At 38.9% G+C, this 13,104-nt stretch overlaps 1 protein-coding gene across 15 annotated transcripts in view; it reads left to right on the forward strand.

The window, feature by feature from the left end:
• Positions 1 to 13,104, forward strand: part of vav2 (vav guanine nucleotide exchange factor 2) — a 213,041-nt gene that overhangs the window by 157,138 nt on the left and 42,799 nt on the right. For 12 of the 15 annotated variants that reach the window (XM_085165892.1, XM_085165895.1, XM_085165893.1 and 9 more), the window contains exons 5-9: positions 4,901 to 5,006; positions 5,409 to 5,423; positions 7,199 to 7,297; positions 9,929 to 9,997; positions 11,642 to 11,742. In XM_085165892.1, coding sequence (XP_085022018.1) covers positions 4,901 to 5,006; positions 5,409 to 5,423; positions 7,199 to 7,297; positions 9,929 to 9,997; positions 11,642 to 11,742 — 390 coding nt within the window. The remainder of the gene's footprint in view (positions 1 to 4,900; positions 5,007 to 5,408; positions 5,424 to 7,198; positions 7,298 to 9,928; positions 9,998 to 11,641; positions 11,743 to 13,104) is intronic. The other 3 variants (XM_085165897.1, XM_085165905.1, XM_085165901.1) reach the window with 1 other exon arrangement.

The raw sequence follows: 13,104 nt of genomic DNA on the forward strand, positions 1-13,104 counted from the left end.
CGCTCATGTGGGAATGAAATCAAACTTTTATGACTTGGTGAAGTTCAGAGATTGTGTTTAATGTTTTTTTCCTAACTCACAATTATCAAAGTTTTTGCAGGTGATAGAGTCTCTCCTGAACGCAGTGAGGATGAAAAAGAGCTCGTGTCTGCTTGGCTCAAGTTGTTTTTACTCATGAATTGCAGACGTTGTCACGTCACAGCGGTCAAGTTACCCTTTTTTACACATAACACACAAGGAGAGAGAGAGCTCACATCAGGCACATTATCACCCCCGCAAATACTGCTTGATGGGTGCTGCTGGGGTAGAGTGAGGCGGCAAGACGTGATGCCCACTTCTCGATTACCTGAAAATTGCATGTGTCATTTTAGGCATGTGACGGTTTGTTGCAAGAAGATTTCCATAATTACAATATTATGGCCGAAGAATGTCAAATGATACTTTAAGAAGTCATTATGGGCTAACCCAGAAATGTTTAGTGCAAATGAATGGAATGGAGATTCCCTGATAGGTGCACTTATGGTTTATTTGTATATGATGATTTGGCATTCTGCTGGACTGTATCTGTTTCCACAAGTATACTGTATGACTCAGATAGAGGCCAGCCTTCATCCTAATTGAGGTCTCACAGGTTAATATGTTAAACTTTGTGCCTCTCCCCTCTGGCCTTCTCAAGTCAAGTCCTCACATCGTTTAGCTGAGAGTTCTTCCCATCTGGAATGACTCCATCCTGGAATTGACAAACCATGAAATCAGGGTGGATCGGGCACAGTCGCCAAGGGACTCTTGCTCTGCGAAAGGAACACATAGATTTCCATTCCGAAGCATACACTGTCACAAACCTTTTGTGTCACTCTTTTCCATTTTATTTTGCTCCATTAATCCCTCAGGAAGGTTGACATGAAAAGTCAATAACATGAAGTGAGCTCAGTTAAGGTTTGTTTCTTTTTCTTTCTTTTTCTTAATGCAAGGTATTAAGTAGCATCATGTCTCTAAATGACTGGTATTACATAGTAATAGTATTTATCATCTTTTAATCTTTACAATCAAGGAGACAAACTGTGCTATTAATGATGTCATATGCATTGCTGCCTTTTTGGAAATAGTACAGTATTGATTCCTCTAAGGTTATCAGAATCTGTGCCCGAGGGTGTTGATATCAGGTGCTTTCCCAGTTTTTTCCGTCAAACTAATGTTTTATATATAGCCAAGATTTCTTTCTATACATTTCCAAAGTATATTAGTGTCCCCATGATGCAGTATTTTATGCAGTGTAGTGAAACTTTCCCTGCAGAGAAACATTATAAAAATGCGGTCAATGTACTATAGCGAGGCACATTTGTGGCCCTAAACCTTAAGGAAAGCTCCAGGTTCCATTTATAGTACCTTGCCCCAATATCTGTGCTCTCCTCTGTGGTATATGTGCCAATCCCACAGGCTTTTTTTCCCCACATCCCAGTGAGCTAAACTACTGCCCCATTTATTCTGATTTTGAACTGCACACATGCAGTTTGGTAACTACAGTGTGGAGGGTCAGAGCTGGAGCAGAATATTGAAGCAGTAACAAAGAAAAACAACTTTTGAAATTTAAATAAAAATACACAAAGCAGCCAAGCCTTCAGAGACATGTGCTCAGTAGCTCAGATATGATGAGTCACGTTCTACTACCCCCATGTTAACTCTATGTCATTGAAGGCCGGAAGCACATTATAGCAGGCCAATTGCATGCAAGCACACTAGACAGCCTTTAGCCGGTCACTGTGCAATCAGAGAGAAAATCAGACCCAATCTGTTAGTCCTTAGGTCCTCTACTTCCATTCCTTAATCATTCACTGTGATGGTTACACATGTGCACATGCACACACATGCAATTTTTATTAAGTATAAAGAAATAAGCTGTATAATTCTCATGTGACTTACTAAACTAGATAGAAAGATCTTACTGTTTTCTTGCTCTCTCCCTTTCTAACAGTGTGTGTACACACACACATACCCACAGTGTATACACACACAGATTTGATTGACTACGCATACTATGTTGAACAGCCACATCATTAAAACCATCTGCTGGGTGGGTATATTGCTTATATTGGACCAGAACAGCACAGACGGTCCCACCTGGACGTTTGCAGCCAATGCTTGACGTCTTGCGTCTTGTCAGGCAGGGCCTCTGTGGCTCAGGATTGTACCCCCTCGATTGCATTAAGATTTGCAGAGATTGGAGGCTGGATCAATGCCTTGGGCTGTTTCGTTGTGTTCCTCAAGCAGTTCTGAGGAGGTATTTGTGGTGTCCTGTGCTAGTAAAACCTTAATAGCAGCATCCTCCCCCAGGGGATGTGCTTGTTCTTGATCAATGTCGGTGGGTGGTGCATTTCAAAAGGAAAATACATACAAATTCCAGGACCCAAAATTTCCCAGCAGAAAAATGCTCAGCAGTGTGGTAATGATTGCTATTTACTTTACTTGTTACTTGCTTTAACATTAATGATATGACAACTGTTGTAAAACACCTCCCTTCCAATGTTGTCTCAATGCTATTTTGCAACAATCTGTTATAATCAACAAGGAAAATATCATAATGAATATTGGCTGTCTAAATGCAAGCAAGATAAAATATTGTATATCTGTTGGCATATAAGTAAAACACATATTAGTAAAACTTGGCATGATGTTTTGAATATGGATCGAAATAAGAAAGAGGAAAAGTTTAGCTTTCATAATCAGTTACGCATGTGGTTCATCAGTGTAATGCAGTAATTACTCATTAATCATTAATAAGAACATGCATACATTTTGAACTTACTTGCTAAAAATGATCAGTGACAAACTGAATAACTAAGAGAGATGAAGAAGCTAACAGATGTTAACAAATGTTCCAGTGAGCCAAGCTTTCTCTAATAGATAAAAACGAACTAGATATTACAAACTTTCTATTCGATCTCTTAACAGGCAACATTCATGTCACTGCACTAAACCTCCCTCATATAAAGCTCTTTCTGAGGAATTAAACAAAAAAATATGGGAATTACCTGCTTTCCAAAGAGCCTTTCTGTCATGGCGCTCATCTGTGTCTGTGGAGAGTGCTGTAGTCTTAAAGTTCAGAGAGGAGATACTGAAGGGATAGCATCAGGTGGCCATTGTCCTCCCACGCAGCCTTCTCAGTATTCAACATGAGACGCTTTTACTTAATGAAGAAAGATGGAGTGCAGTGCTGATAGTGAACCAAGTCACCTCAATTAAAACTTCAAACATACCTGAGCACCAGCATTAGGGTAAAGCTGCATATTTGATTGAGGGCATTTCTCTCACTTCGCTTTTTTTTCCTCCCCTGACAGCAGTGAAAGCAGGGATACCACTTCCTTGATGGCAGGTGTAGAAGGTCACATCACAGTGGATGGAATCCACCAACCTACAAACAAGATTTCTTTTTTTTTTGTAGACCTGTGCTACAAAATCTCGTTTTCAAATATGCATGAATTAATAAATCTTATAAAAGCTCAACAAAATAACCAATTTCAGTGATCTTAAAGGGGAATTAGGATTTTGTGGTCCGGATCTGGTTGTTTTGGTATAACGGCAGCCGGGTTATGGCCCCCATTAGCCAGACTGCAGTGAAGTTTGTGCTTCAAGAATGCACAAACAGGCAGGTTTATGTGCTAGGGATCACATGCACATCCATTTGGAGGATGCAGCATTCATCCAAGAAGAGCAAACCCTCTTCTTTCTTGTTCTCACTCAGAGAGGTCAGAGTACAAAACAGCATCCCCTGAGCTGGTGTTCTGCTCAAGGACATTCAAAAAGAGCGGATGCTCGCTGAGTCTCAACCTTAGGCGACCTTTTCCGGAAGATTTCAGGGCAGCGAAGGTTGGGAACTATAACAAAAGATGGAGGTGGATAGTACATTTGTGTGTCTTGGTTGTCAACACTCACAGAAACTGGAGTTCAGCACAGAGCGTGGAAGCAATTAAGATCATTTTTTTTCCTTTAGTGACTAAATTTGCATCCCTTTTGGGAGTCAGACCACCATTAAAGTTAATAACACAGACATATTTTTAGATGCATATGATATTTCCCATGTTCACCATGAATAAATGTCCATATATTTGTTTAGAAATCACGATCAAAGCACCCTTCAGAACCAAGTACAGTAATTAATAGCTTACTCATCATGCTCTAAACTAATTATAAAAGAATGGGCTTCATCACTGAAGTTCGCTGAATCTATGGCAACTTATTGTATACAAGAACATTACGCTCCCTGTGTCTGAATACAGCCTAGGTAAATGGAATTTTGTTTAAACAAGCGAGCAAGTTCAAACAGTTGTCCTCTGTTATTTAGCAGGCAACTCTACCTTTATTTATTTACAGTATTTAATCATTTATTTCCCTTTTGCGACTTAAAGCTCCCTTCTTATTAACTGCATCGAGATGGGCCCTTTGCCAAAGTGTTTTCCTGCTGCGGGATCCCTGCCGCCTCAATAAGTTTCCCAAACAATAATTGCTTATACGGAGCAGGGGGAGACACAGTTTTGGCTCACAGAGCATGAGAATCTTTCCCAGGAGATCCTCCGTCTCCACAGTAACTGTTGGTGCTCTGCTGGCTTCTTGCCTAATTAAAGGTCAGTGAGCTAGCTGGGTGCCAAAGCAACATAAATACATTAAAGAGAGATGCCACTTCATAACTTATTGGAGCTTTGTGAACATCAGGTTCTGTGTTCCCTTGCCTGGATCACTAGTATCCTTCAGGCAGGGCTTGTTAAGGATAACAAGCTGGTTCACCTGCTCTGTGCACTCAAAGAAGCTTGACGTGGAGGTGTGAGAAAAGACTGTTTATCATTTGGTTTTGAAGGTTGGTGGTTAGATGGACTTGTTCATCTAAAGTGCATGTGTTTTCCCCCAGTGAACATGACTTGGGTGAGGATGACATCTATGACTGTGTGCCATGCGAGGATGATGGGGATGACATCTATGAGGACATCATTAAAGTGGAAGTACGACAACCCATGGTGAGAACTCTGCCCTGTTTGATCACTAAGGACTTTTTTTCTTTTCACAATTACTGATTGCGGGTTTTTTTTGTTTTTGTTTTTTTTTAATTAATATACTGTACAAATGTGCTTCGTGAAGGTCTATGACTAAATCACTGCAACTCTCCCCAGAATTTTATTTTGCATGATTTCATTTTACCATAACGAATTGCATTACAGGAATGCAATGAACTAATAGTGCCAGAGGAAACACCCCCACTCACTTTTAACTAGCTTTAGATTATTTCTGTGCTCAGCCTTGTCATTGTCGTACGGTATCTGCATGACATCGTGTCTCTAAACTCAACTGTAGCAGATGTCTCTTTCATAATCAGTGACAAATCTATACTTCTGACTTGCTCTGCTTTTCTCATGCTGCAGATCAGATACATGCAGGTGAGTGCCACTGTGCTTGTGACTCACAACACCCTGTCAGCAAATTCCCTCCACCACCTTATTTAAAACCAACTCCTAGCATCCCAAGAGAAAGATCTGCCAATTAAGTTACTGACCGTTGGACCGATGGTGAACGATACCCCATCTGGTTCAGTCTGACTCAGAGCTAGTGACTTCAGCTCTGTGACTGCAGTGCTGACTTCAGCTAGCATCGCCAGCTGCCACACTAAAGCAAATAAACAATATGCTGCTGGCTTTGAACCCTACTTCTCGGATTGGTTGATCCTGTGCTGGCCTAAGGCCTGGACTTTTTGCATTGTTAGTGCCAGTTTTCGTATTACCAGCACTGGTTATCAACAGCCAGATCTGCTCCAGATGGCTTAGCTATTAATTCCTCAGGGTGCTCATAATCATACTACAACATAAAAAAGGAAAATCTATGGAAACAAAGCCTATGTGTGTGGGTGTGTTTCGCCATGATCAACAGGGTTTCTCACTTACAGTATACTGTTCTTTCAACAAAGCATGCACATACATACACATCTGAAGATGGAGACATCAGGCCCTCTGTAGAAGTTTGACTCTTTTTCACATCTTAACCTGGCTCCATCACAGCATGCCTGCTTGCATTGTTTTGCCTCGACAACGTTGGATTCGTGTCCATTTCTTTACACATGTCTTCTTAAACCAGCTAACCCACACATACAGTGACGCTCAAAAACTCATTATTTTGCATCCTACTGTCATAGCCAATGTCATCACCATCTCTAGCCATGGCACCAGCTGTGCTAAATATTTAGAAATTTATCTTTGACATAATCAGATACATTAAAAAAAAATCATTCCCAGAAGGATGATTCTGTTCATCTGGATGTATAGCTTTCAGTGGGAGAAATGTTTCATCACTCATCCAGTCTCAGCTGACTGCAGGTTTCCCCAACCCTATGAACTATAGTTGCATAACCACTGTTTGTAAAGTTGAGGAAACCTGTGGGGAAAACTATGTTCAGCTGTGTGCAGTTGAACAGAATCACTTCTCTGGATTATCGAGCATGTATCAAAACATGTCTAATTTTACATATATTTCTGCTTGTTTTAACAGAAAAACAACAATAATTGGGTGTTAGATTTATTTATTTTTTTCTTGGGGGGGGGGGGGGGGGGTTAGATTTGTTCCTACTGTCTCAGCTTTTAAAAAATTTCTTAAGTGTGGAAAAATCGGCTACATAAAAAAGACGTTGATGATGAAGAGTGGCTCATCCTGGCAAAGGAAAGCACAGCTGACTATAAGTTGTGTAGACTGTCAGATGAAGTATAAATTCATTTTGTCAGTATTTCATTATGTTTGCAGAGTAAAGGAGTTTACATGCAAATTGACTAAAAGTGACTGTATTGGAAGACTGCACTGCATTATCTCTTGCTGATAACGCAAGTCAACAGCCTTGATGGATTACACGACACAAACACTTTGTCATAAGTCTGCTAATAGCTTTCCATACAGTTGGGAATTCATAAAAACAACAGTCAGCTCTTATAGCAGTAGTGTTATACAAAAATGTCTAAAAAAAAAAAAAAAAGTGTTGCAGAATTTGACTGAAACATCAAAACATTGTGTGGTCTCCTTTAAATTGCAAACTAGTGATGCTGACCCTGTTATTTTAGCCTTTAATGTACTCTTAGTAACATATAAAAAAATAATCACTGAAACAATTAGCAATATATAACTGTTCAAAGTGATTGTCGTCACTGATTATTTTATCTGATTCTCACTGCAGAAAATGGGTATGACAGAAGATGACAAGAGAAACTGCTGCTTAGTGGAGATCCAGGAAACTGAAGCAAAGTACTACAAGACTTTAGAGGACATTGAGAAGGTGAGTTTACGAATACAGCTCTATTTGAGTTTCTGATAAGCGTGCATTTTCCCACTGGCACAACCATGCAGTGCTTGAATTTTCCTTTGTCACTTCTTTGTTGGTGGTTCAGACCTTTGGGCCGGGTCACAGCATGGAAATGTCATATATATTTGAACACAAATGTCATGGACGTAGATCAATATGATTATTATTATCTCAGCTTTCAAGGATGACACTGATCCCTAAGCCTTTAAGTACACATCACATATGAGAGAACATACTCTATATGTGTCGGGAAAAAATAAATATTTCTGAAATAATTAATGATAAAATTTGTTTATATGCATGCTTCTCCACCCACCTTAAAGGCGTTTTACTCTTTGTGTGTTGAAGTTTATCACAGGTGATTGTTCTTACTCCACACAGTATTTGTATGAAAGAGTGTAACGATCATCTCTGGCAAAGAGAAGGGAGCAGCGGCAGATTATATTTATTCACAAGGCTCTGCTGCAAAGATTGCCTGCTCTGTGATTACATTTAAACACAGTAATTATATCAGATCATTGTAACATTAGCTGTGACTTATTCACATCAAGCTTAGAAGAACTGATTAATACTTTGCTGCCTACAAAGGGAATATACTACAATAAAAGTGAAGCTATTCATTTTTATTAATTTTAGTTTTTATTTTACTTTTATTTTATTCACTTATTCCACTAGAACTTTTTAAAAGGTTATATTTATTTTTCTGCACTTACCCTTGAACACTATTTTCTTATTGTCTGTAGTGCTGTGCAGCAATCTTGAGTCACTTTCATTTCTTTACATTTTCTTTGCAGGGAGCCAGACTATTTTTTCTTTTTTTTTTCAATTTTGTTTCTTTTGTGTGTGTGTGTTTTTTTTTTTTACTGGTCTTCAGCAACAGGTCTTGAGGTTTTTCTGCAAGTGTTACTTCTTTGGACAGTCGCTGTCTTTTGGGGTTTTTTTTTTGTCTTTTTCAGTGATGTTTTTAGTACAGTCCTTTTAGCTGACTGACTTTCAAAATAATTTGAATAGTTATTTAAGTCACTTAAACGACTAAAGCAAAAAATAGTTCAGGCATTAAAAAGACACCTAACTCGAGAACCACATAACAGACAACTTGGCAAAAAACTGGTTTAAAATGATATCTTTAGGCATTTTGTTAATAGTAATCTAGAAAAACTAGTAAACAATATCAAAAAAGAACCACATTAAAAAAAAAATAAATAAATGAAACCTAATAAAACCTAAATAACAAAAGAGAGGCCAGGAGGCCTAACTGAGAAAGAAATGTTTTTAACTGCTTTAAATGTCTTGCAAGAAGCCCTGAGAACATCCTAAACACTAAAAGAATTACAAGAAAGCTTTTCTAAGAGAGTTCTGTCTGTCTTGAATTATAAATTTGGCCATACCAAATACTGGCTGTCAAGTTCAGCAGAATTGTACAAACCTTGTTTTTCCCCTATATTCTACATTTCCGTTTATGTTTGTGTGTTTCAATAAATCAATACGCCTATTTTGGATTTTCCTAACGAAATGTAAAAAAGTGGATTCAAGACTTTTTCACATTACTGTATAATGTGTCTTTGTGGTACGTGTACCTTTGTGGTCTGACTAATTAAAATAATAATAATAATATTTAGCAGATGTAACACAGAAAGCTAGAAACACTGTGACTCTCTCCCTGCTGACACAGTTTCTTTAATTGAGTTAGCACATTTAAAACATTCACTTTTCACGCTACATTCACGTAATTGTAGCACAATTGGTCACAATTCATTTTAGCTTATTAGGGAATGACATTGAAACATTCTCACAGTTATCCAGGACTAAAGTCTCGGTGTGTCTTCTGAATATGAGCCGTGAAGTTTGCTGTTGCAGAAAGGAGATTTAGCACAGGACACACAACATTTTACAAAATGGTATGATTACCGTTTACCGAGAAAATCAAAAACAAACATTCTGTCTATAACAACAAATTGTCTGTGCTCAAAGACTCAGATCCTCACACGTGCACACAAACTCACGCGTACGTTTGAGCTTTCACGGTGTAGTAATAAACCATCGCTGAGATCGGCGCTGCTATCGCATCAGTTTCCGCGTTGACACATTTCATTCACGATTTCATGGAGCGCCACAAATCATCCGCTCCGCTAATTTCATTAAACCAAATGTGCATCCTGTGTTTCCCACACCAGACCAGCACAAGTCTAAATTAGAATAAATAACCTTCTTATGATCAGAGGACTCGTTAAGCTTAATTGAGTTGGGGTTAATAAACCCAGTTATCTTTGCGTTGCTTCTTAGTTGATCTATTTGTCATCATTATGATGATGAAATGTGACAACCTTAAAGCAGCGTTAGAGAAATAAAAAGCATATTTTTAAGTGGGCTTCGTAAACAACAGCTGTATGTATTTATTGCCCACTTAGCCCTCAAAATGATTTTTTACAACACAGCCTGATATTTTTGTGGGTCATTTTCACAGATCTGTGAACTGTTCACACATGACATGAGAGAAAATGCCAATTATACTGTTTGTTTGTAAAAGGGAAATCTGTGGCTATTCAAAAATTTAAAAAAACATAAAATCACCAATTTTCTTTTTTTCCCCCCCTTTCCTCCAAGAATTACATGATCCCACTGAGGCAAGTCTTGAGTCCACAGGACATGGAGGCTATCTTTGTAAACCTGGAGGTGAGTAACCACTCTACGAGACAACATAATGCCAGTGCGGCACACCTGGATGCGTTTCACACCAAGCGAATAACTCGATATGTGTATGGATGGCTGAAAGAATGATGGGATCTATTGTTTATATTTACTGTATATTAAGGGTGCAAAGCTGTGAAAATTCATGCTTTGCTTTGGGCTGAGTGTGTTGCCATTGCTCAGTGTTTTCATCACGGCCAGAGTAGAAAACAGTCAACATTCCTTCCGAGAAAATATGCCTCATTGGTGTAAAATACCACCACGCACTCTGGACCACATGTGGTACAGAGTTGCATTAAATTATGTTAATGAGTCACACTGTTTTGCTGACCTGTAACAAACAAAGCAGCAGTAGTTTATTTGAGTCTCTCCTATAATGAGTATTTATAGTTTAATTTGGCCCTGAACTGTAAATACTCATTGTGTTTGTTTTAATGTGTGTCACAGTATTGCCCAGCTTCTCCCAGGTTTATGCATTATGTCTGAGAGCTGCAGACTGCTTATGGAGATTTGAAAGTGGTGATAAAGTAGCAGGAATTCATACTTGCTTGTTCACAAGAAATGTTGAATAATCTTGGGTTATAAAATATATTAAATAACTGTAATATGCTATAAATGTTTAGCCACCTTTGTGAAAAAGGTCTATACTGCTGATCTCCTCTCTTCTCTTTTTCTGGGACATAGAAGCCACATAGACACACAGCTTTCTGGCAATTAGGCAACATAACCTAAATAGCAAAGATGATCACATTCAGAAGGAGTGTGTTCTCCGTCTCTCCTAAAAATACAACTTCTCAACTATATCTTCACTTAGCAATCTAAATTAATTAGAGTTTAATAAAGAGGGTAACAATGTGTACTAAATGTTTCAAGATGAGTTCTTGTATCAGTTAATTAAACTTTATTTGCACCTTTCATCCTGGTTGCACTTTGAAGTGCTTTACACAGGACCTAATATCTGAAAATCAGACAGAGCATTAATGCAAATATCTAATCAGCCACTCAGATGGCAGTATCCCAGCACATTAAGGCATGTAGACACGGTCAAGACCTGCCGAAGTTTAAGTAGAGCACCAGGGGCTGAAAGGTGATTTAATGGACTTTCAATGTGGTATTGCCATTAGCTGCTGGACAGGTTGGTCTTGGTATTTTAGACACTGCTTATTTGGTGGGCTTTTTTCCACACACAACCATCTCTAGGGTTTACAGAGAATATTCTGAAAAAGAGAAAATATCCAGCGAGCAGCAGTTGCCTGTGAGAAAGTGCCTTGTTCATACCAGAGGTCAGAAGAGAATGTCCAGGCTGCTTCAAGCTGAGCAAGGCAACAGTAAATCAAATAGCCACTCGTAATAACCAATAAATGCTGAGGAGCACCTCCGAATACAATGAACCTTGAAAAAAGATCAGTTACTGTAATAAAGCTACAATTTGCACAGCCTCACTACATTTTCTATAGTACAAGACTGGAAAAGTTGTCCGGTCTGATGAGTCTCAATTTCAGCTACAACATTTGGATTGTAGGATCATAAACAACATGAAACCATGGATCCGTCCAGCCTTGTATCAATGTTTCAGGCTGGGGGTGATGATGAAATTCTACTTTCTTTTTATTGTTATTTTTCCTTTAGGATGTGATCAAAGTCCACTTTGCTCTCTTGCGAGCCATTGAAATGAACATGGTCAGTGGAGGAAGCGGCCTGGGGAAGATATTTCTCGACTTTAAAGAAAGGTTGGTATCCGGACATTGCTGCGTTGTGTTTGTTCATAGACATCCTGTGCTTTTCTGTGTTCTGTGCATCGGGTGTTAAAATCCATTTATAGTTTAGAAGCTGTGGCATTTTCTGCCTTTACTTTCAAATTTAGGAAGCAGCATCAAGTTGAGGATCCACGGATCAGTGGATTGAAGGGATTAGTGTTCAAGGAAGAAGTCGATTAAAATGAACCGGTTTAATGAAAAAGCTGAGAGAGCATGTACACCATTGTTGTCCATCAGAGTGTTTACTCAAAGCATTGCATTAGCTTGTCAAAATTATATTCCTTTATATTAGTCTTTCCACTTATTCCACCACCATCTATCTATTTTACCCACGTATTAGCTGTTCTGCTCAGGATATACTGTATATTCACATTTAAAAACAACAGAGCTGAAAACTGCGTAAACATTTAACAAATATCTTAATAAATGAATATCTGTTTGAAGCTAATCATAAACAAATTCCCAAGGGCAGTAAAAATAATTTTCTCTGTTTCTGAAAATAGGTCTCAGTCAGTATTCAGAGCTGTTGCCAAATATCTCATTGTTTCACTTGGTTTAATAAATAATGTTTTACAAATTAATACGGAAATGACTTGATGAGAAGGTGTTTCCAGCAGTGTGGAGATTATGAAACCCAGTGAACAGTTAAAGTTGGGGGTTATTGGCAAACTGGATTTTCTCTCAGATGATCTCAATCTCGCCCAGCTGTGGAGCAACGTGTGGATAATTTGCATCCCTGAGGGGAGCAATGATCCCTGCTAAGGCGACTGCTTCATAGCTAATGGTAATGATGATAGCTTCTGGTCTCATTTATGATTCCATACAGTGCTATGGATGTGGCACTCTTGCGAATAACACAGCCATTACGGCGTAAAAGCGAGTCACACAATGCACCGCATGTGTTACCTGTCCCTGCATCCATAAGTACATTTTCTATTCCTCTGCACAGTGATAGCACAGATACTTTTCCCTCCTCTCTGATGCTTTTAACCGAAAACATTCACAGCACTTCTCTGGGTGACATCAGTTTGCATAGGTAATAGGCTTTTTTGGGGCTTCTTCTTTAAGCCTTAAGGGACCATGTAACATAAAGTTGGTTTGACATAAGGGACTGTATTCCTGTTGACAGAGACAGGCACATACTGTCTCCCTCAGCCTCATACATGCATCCACAGTCTTACTGTTTCTCCATCCTCATTAAGCTCATCTTACTCCCTGGTCTGATTTAGCAATGGTAGGAATACTTAATCTGGCCATAGGTCACTAAAGGACAAGGGGAGGTTGTCACGTGATCAGACGTTTGTGGAGGCACGTAGAGGTGTTTTAAAAGTACAG

This window comes from Neolamprologus multifasciatus, chromosome 7, assembly GCF_963576455.1.
Source record: "Neolamprologus multifasciatus chromosome 7, fNeoMul1.2, whole genome shotgun sequence".
NCBI lineage: Eukaryota > Metazoa > Chordata > Actinopteri > Cichliformes > Cichlidae > Neolamprologus > Neolamprologus multifasciatus.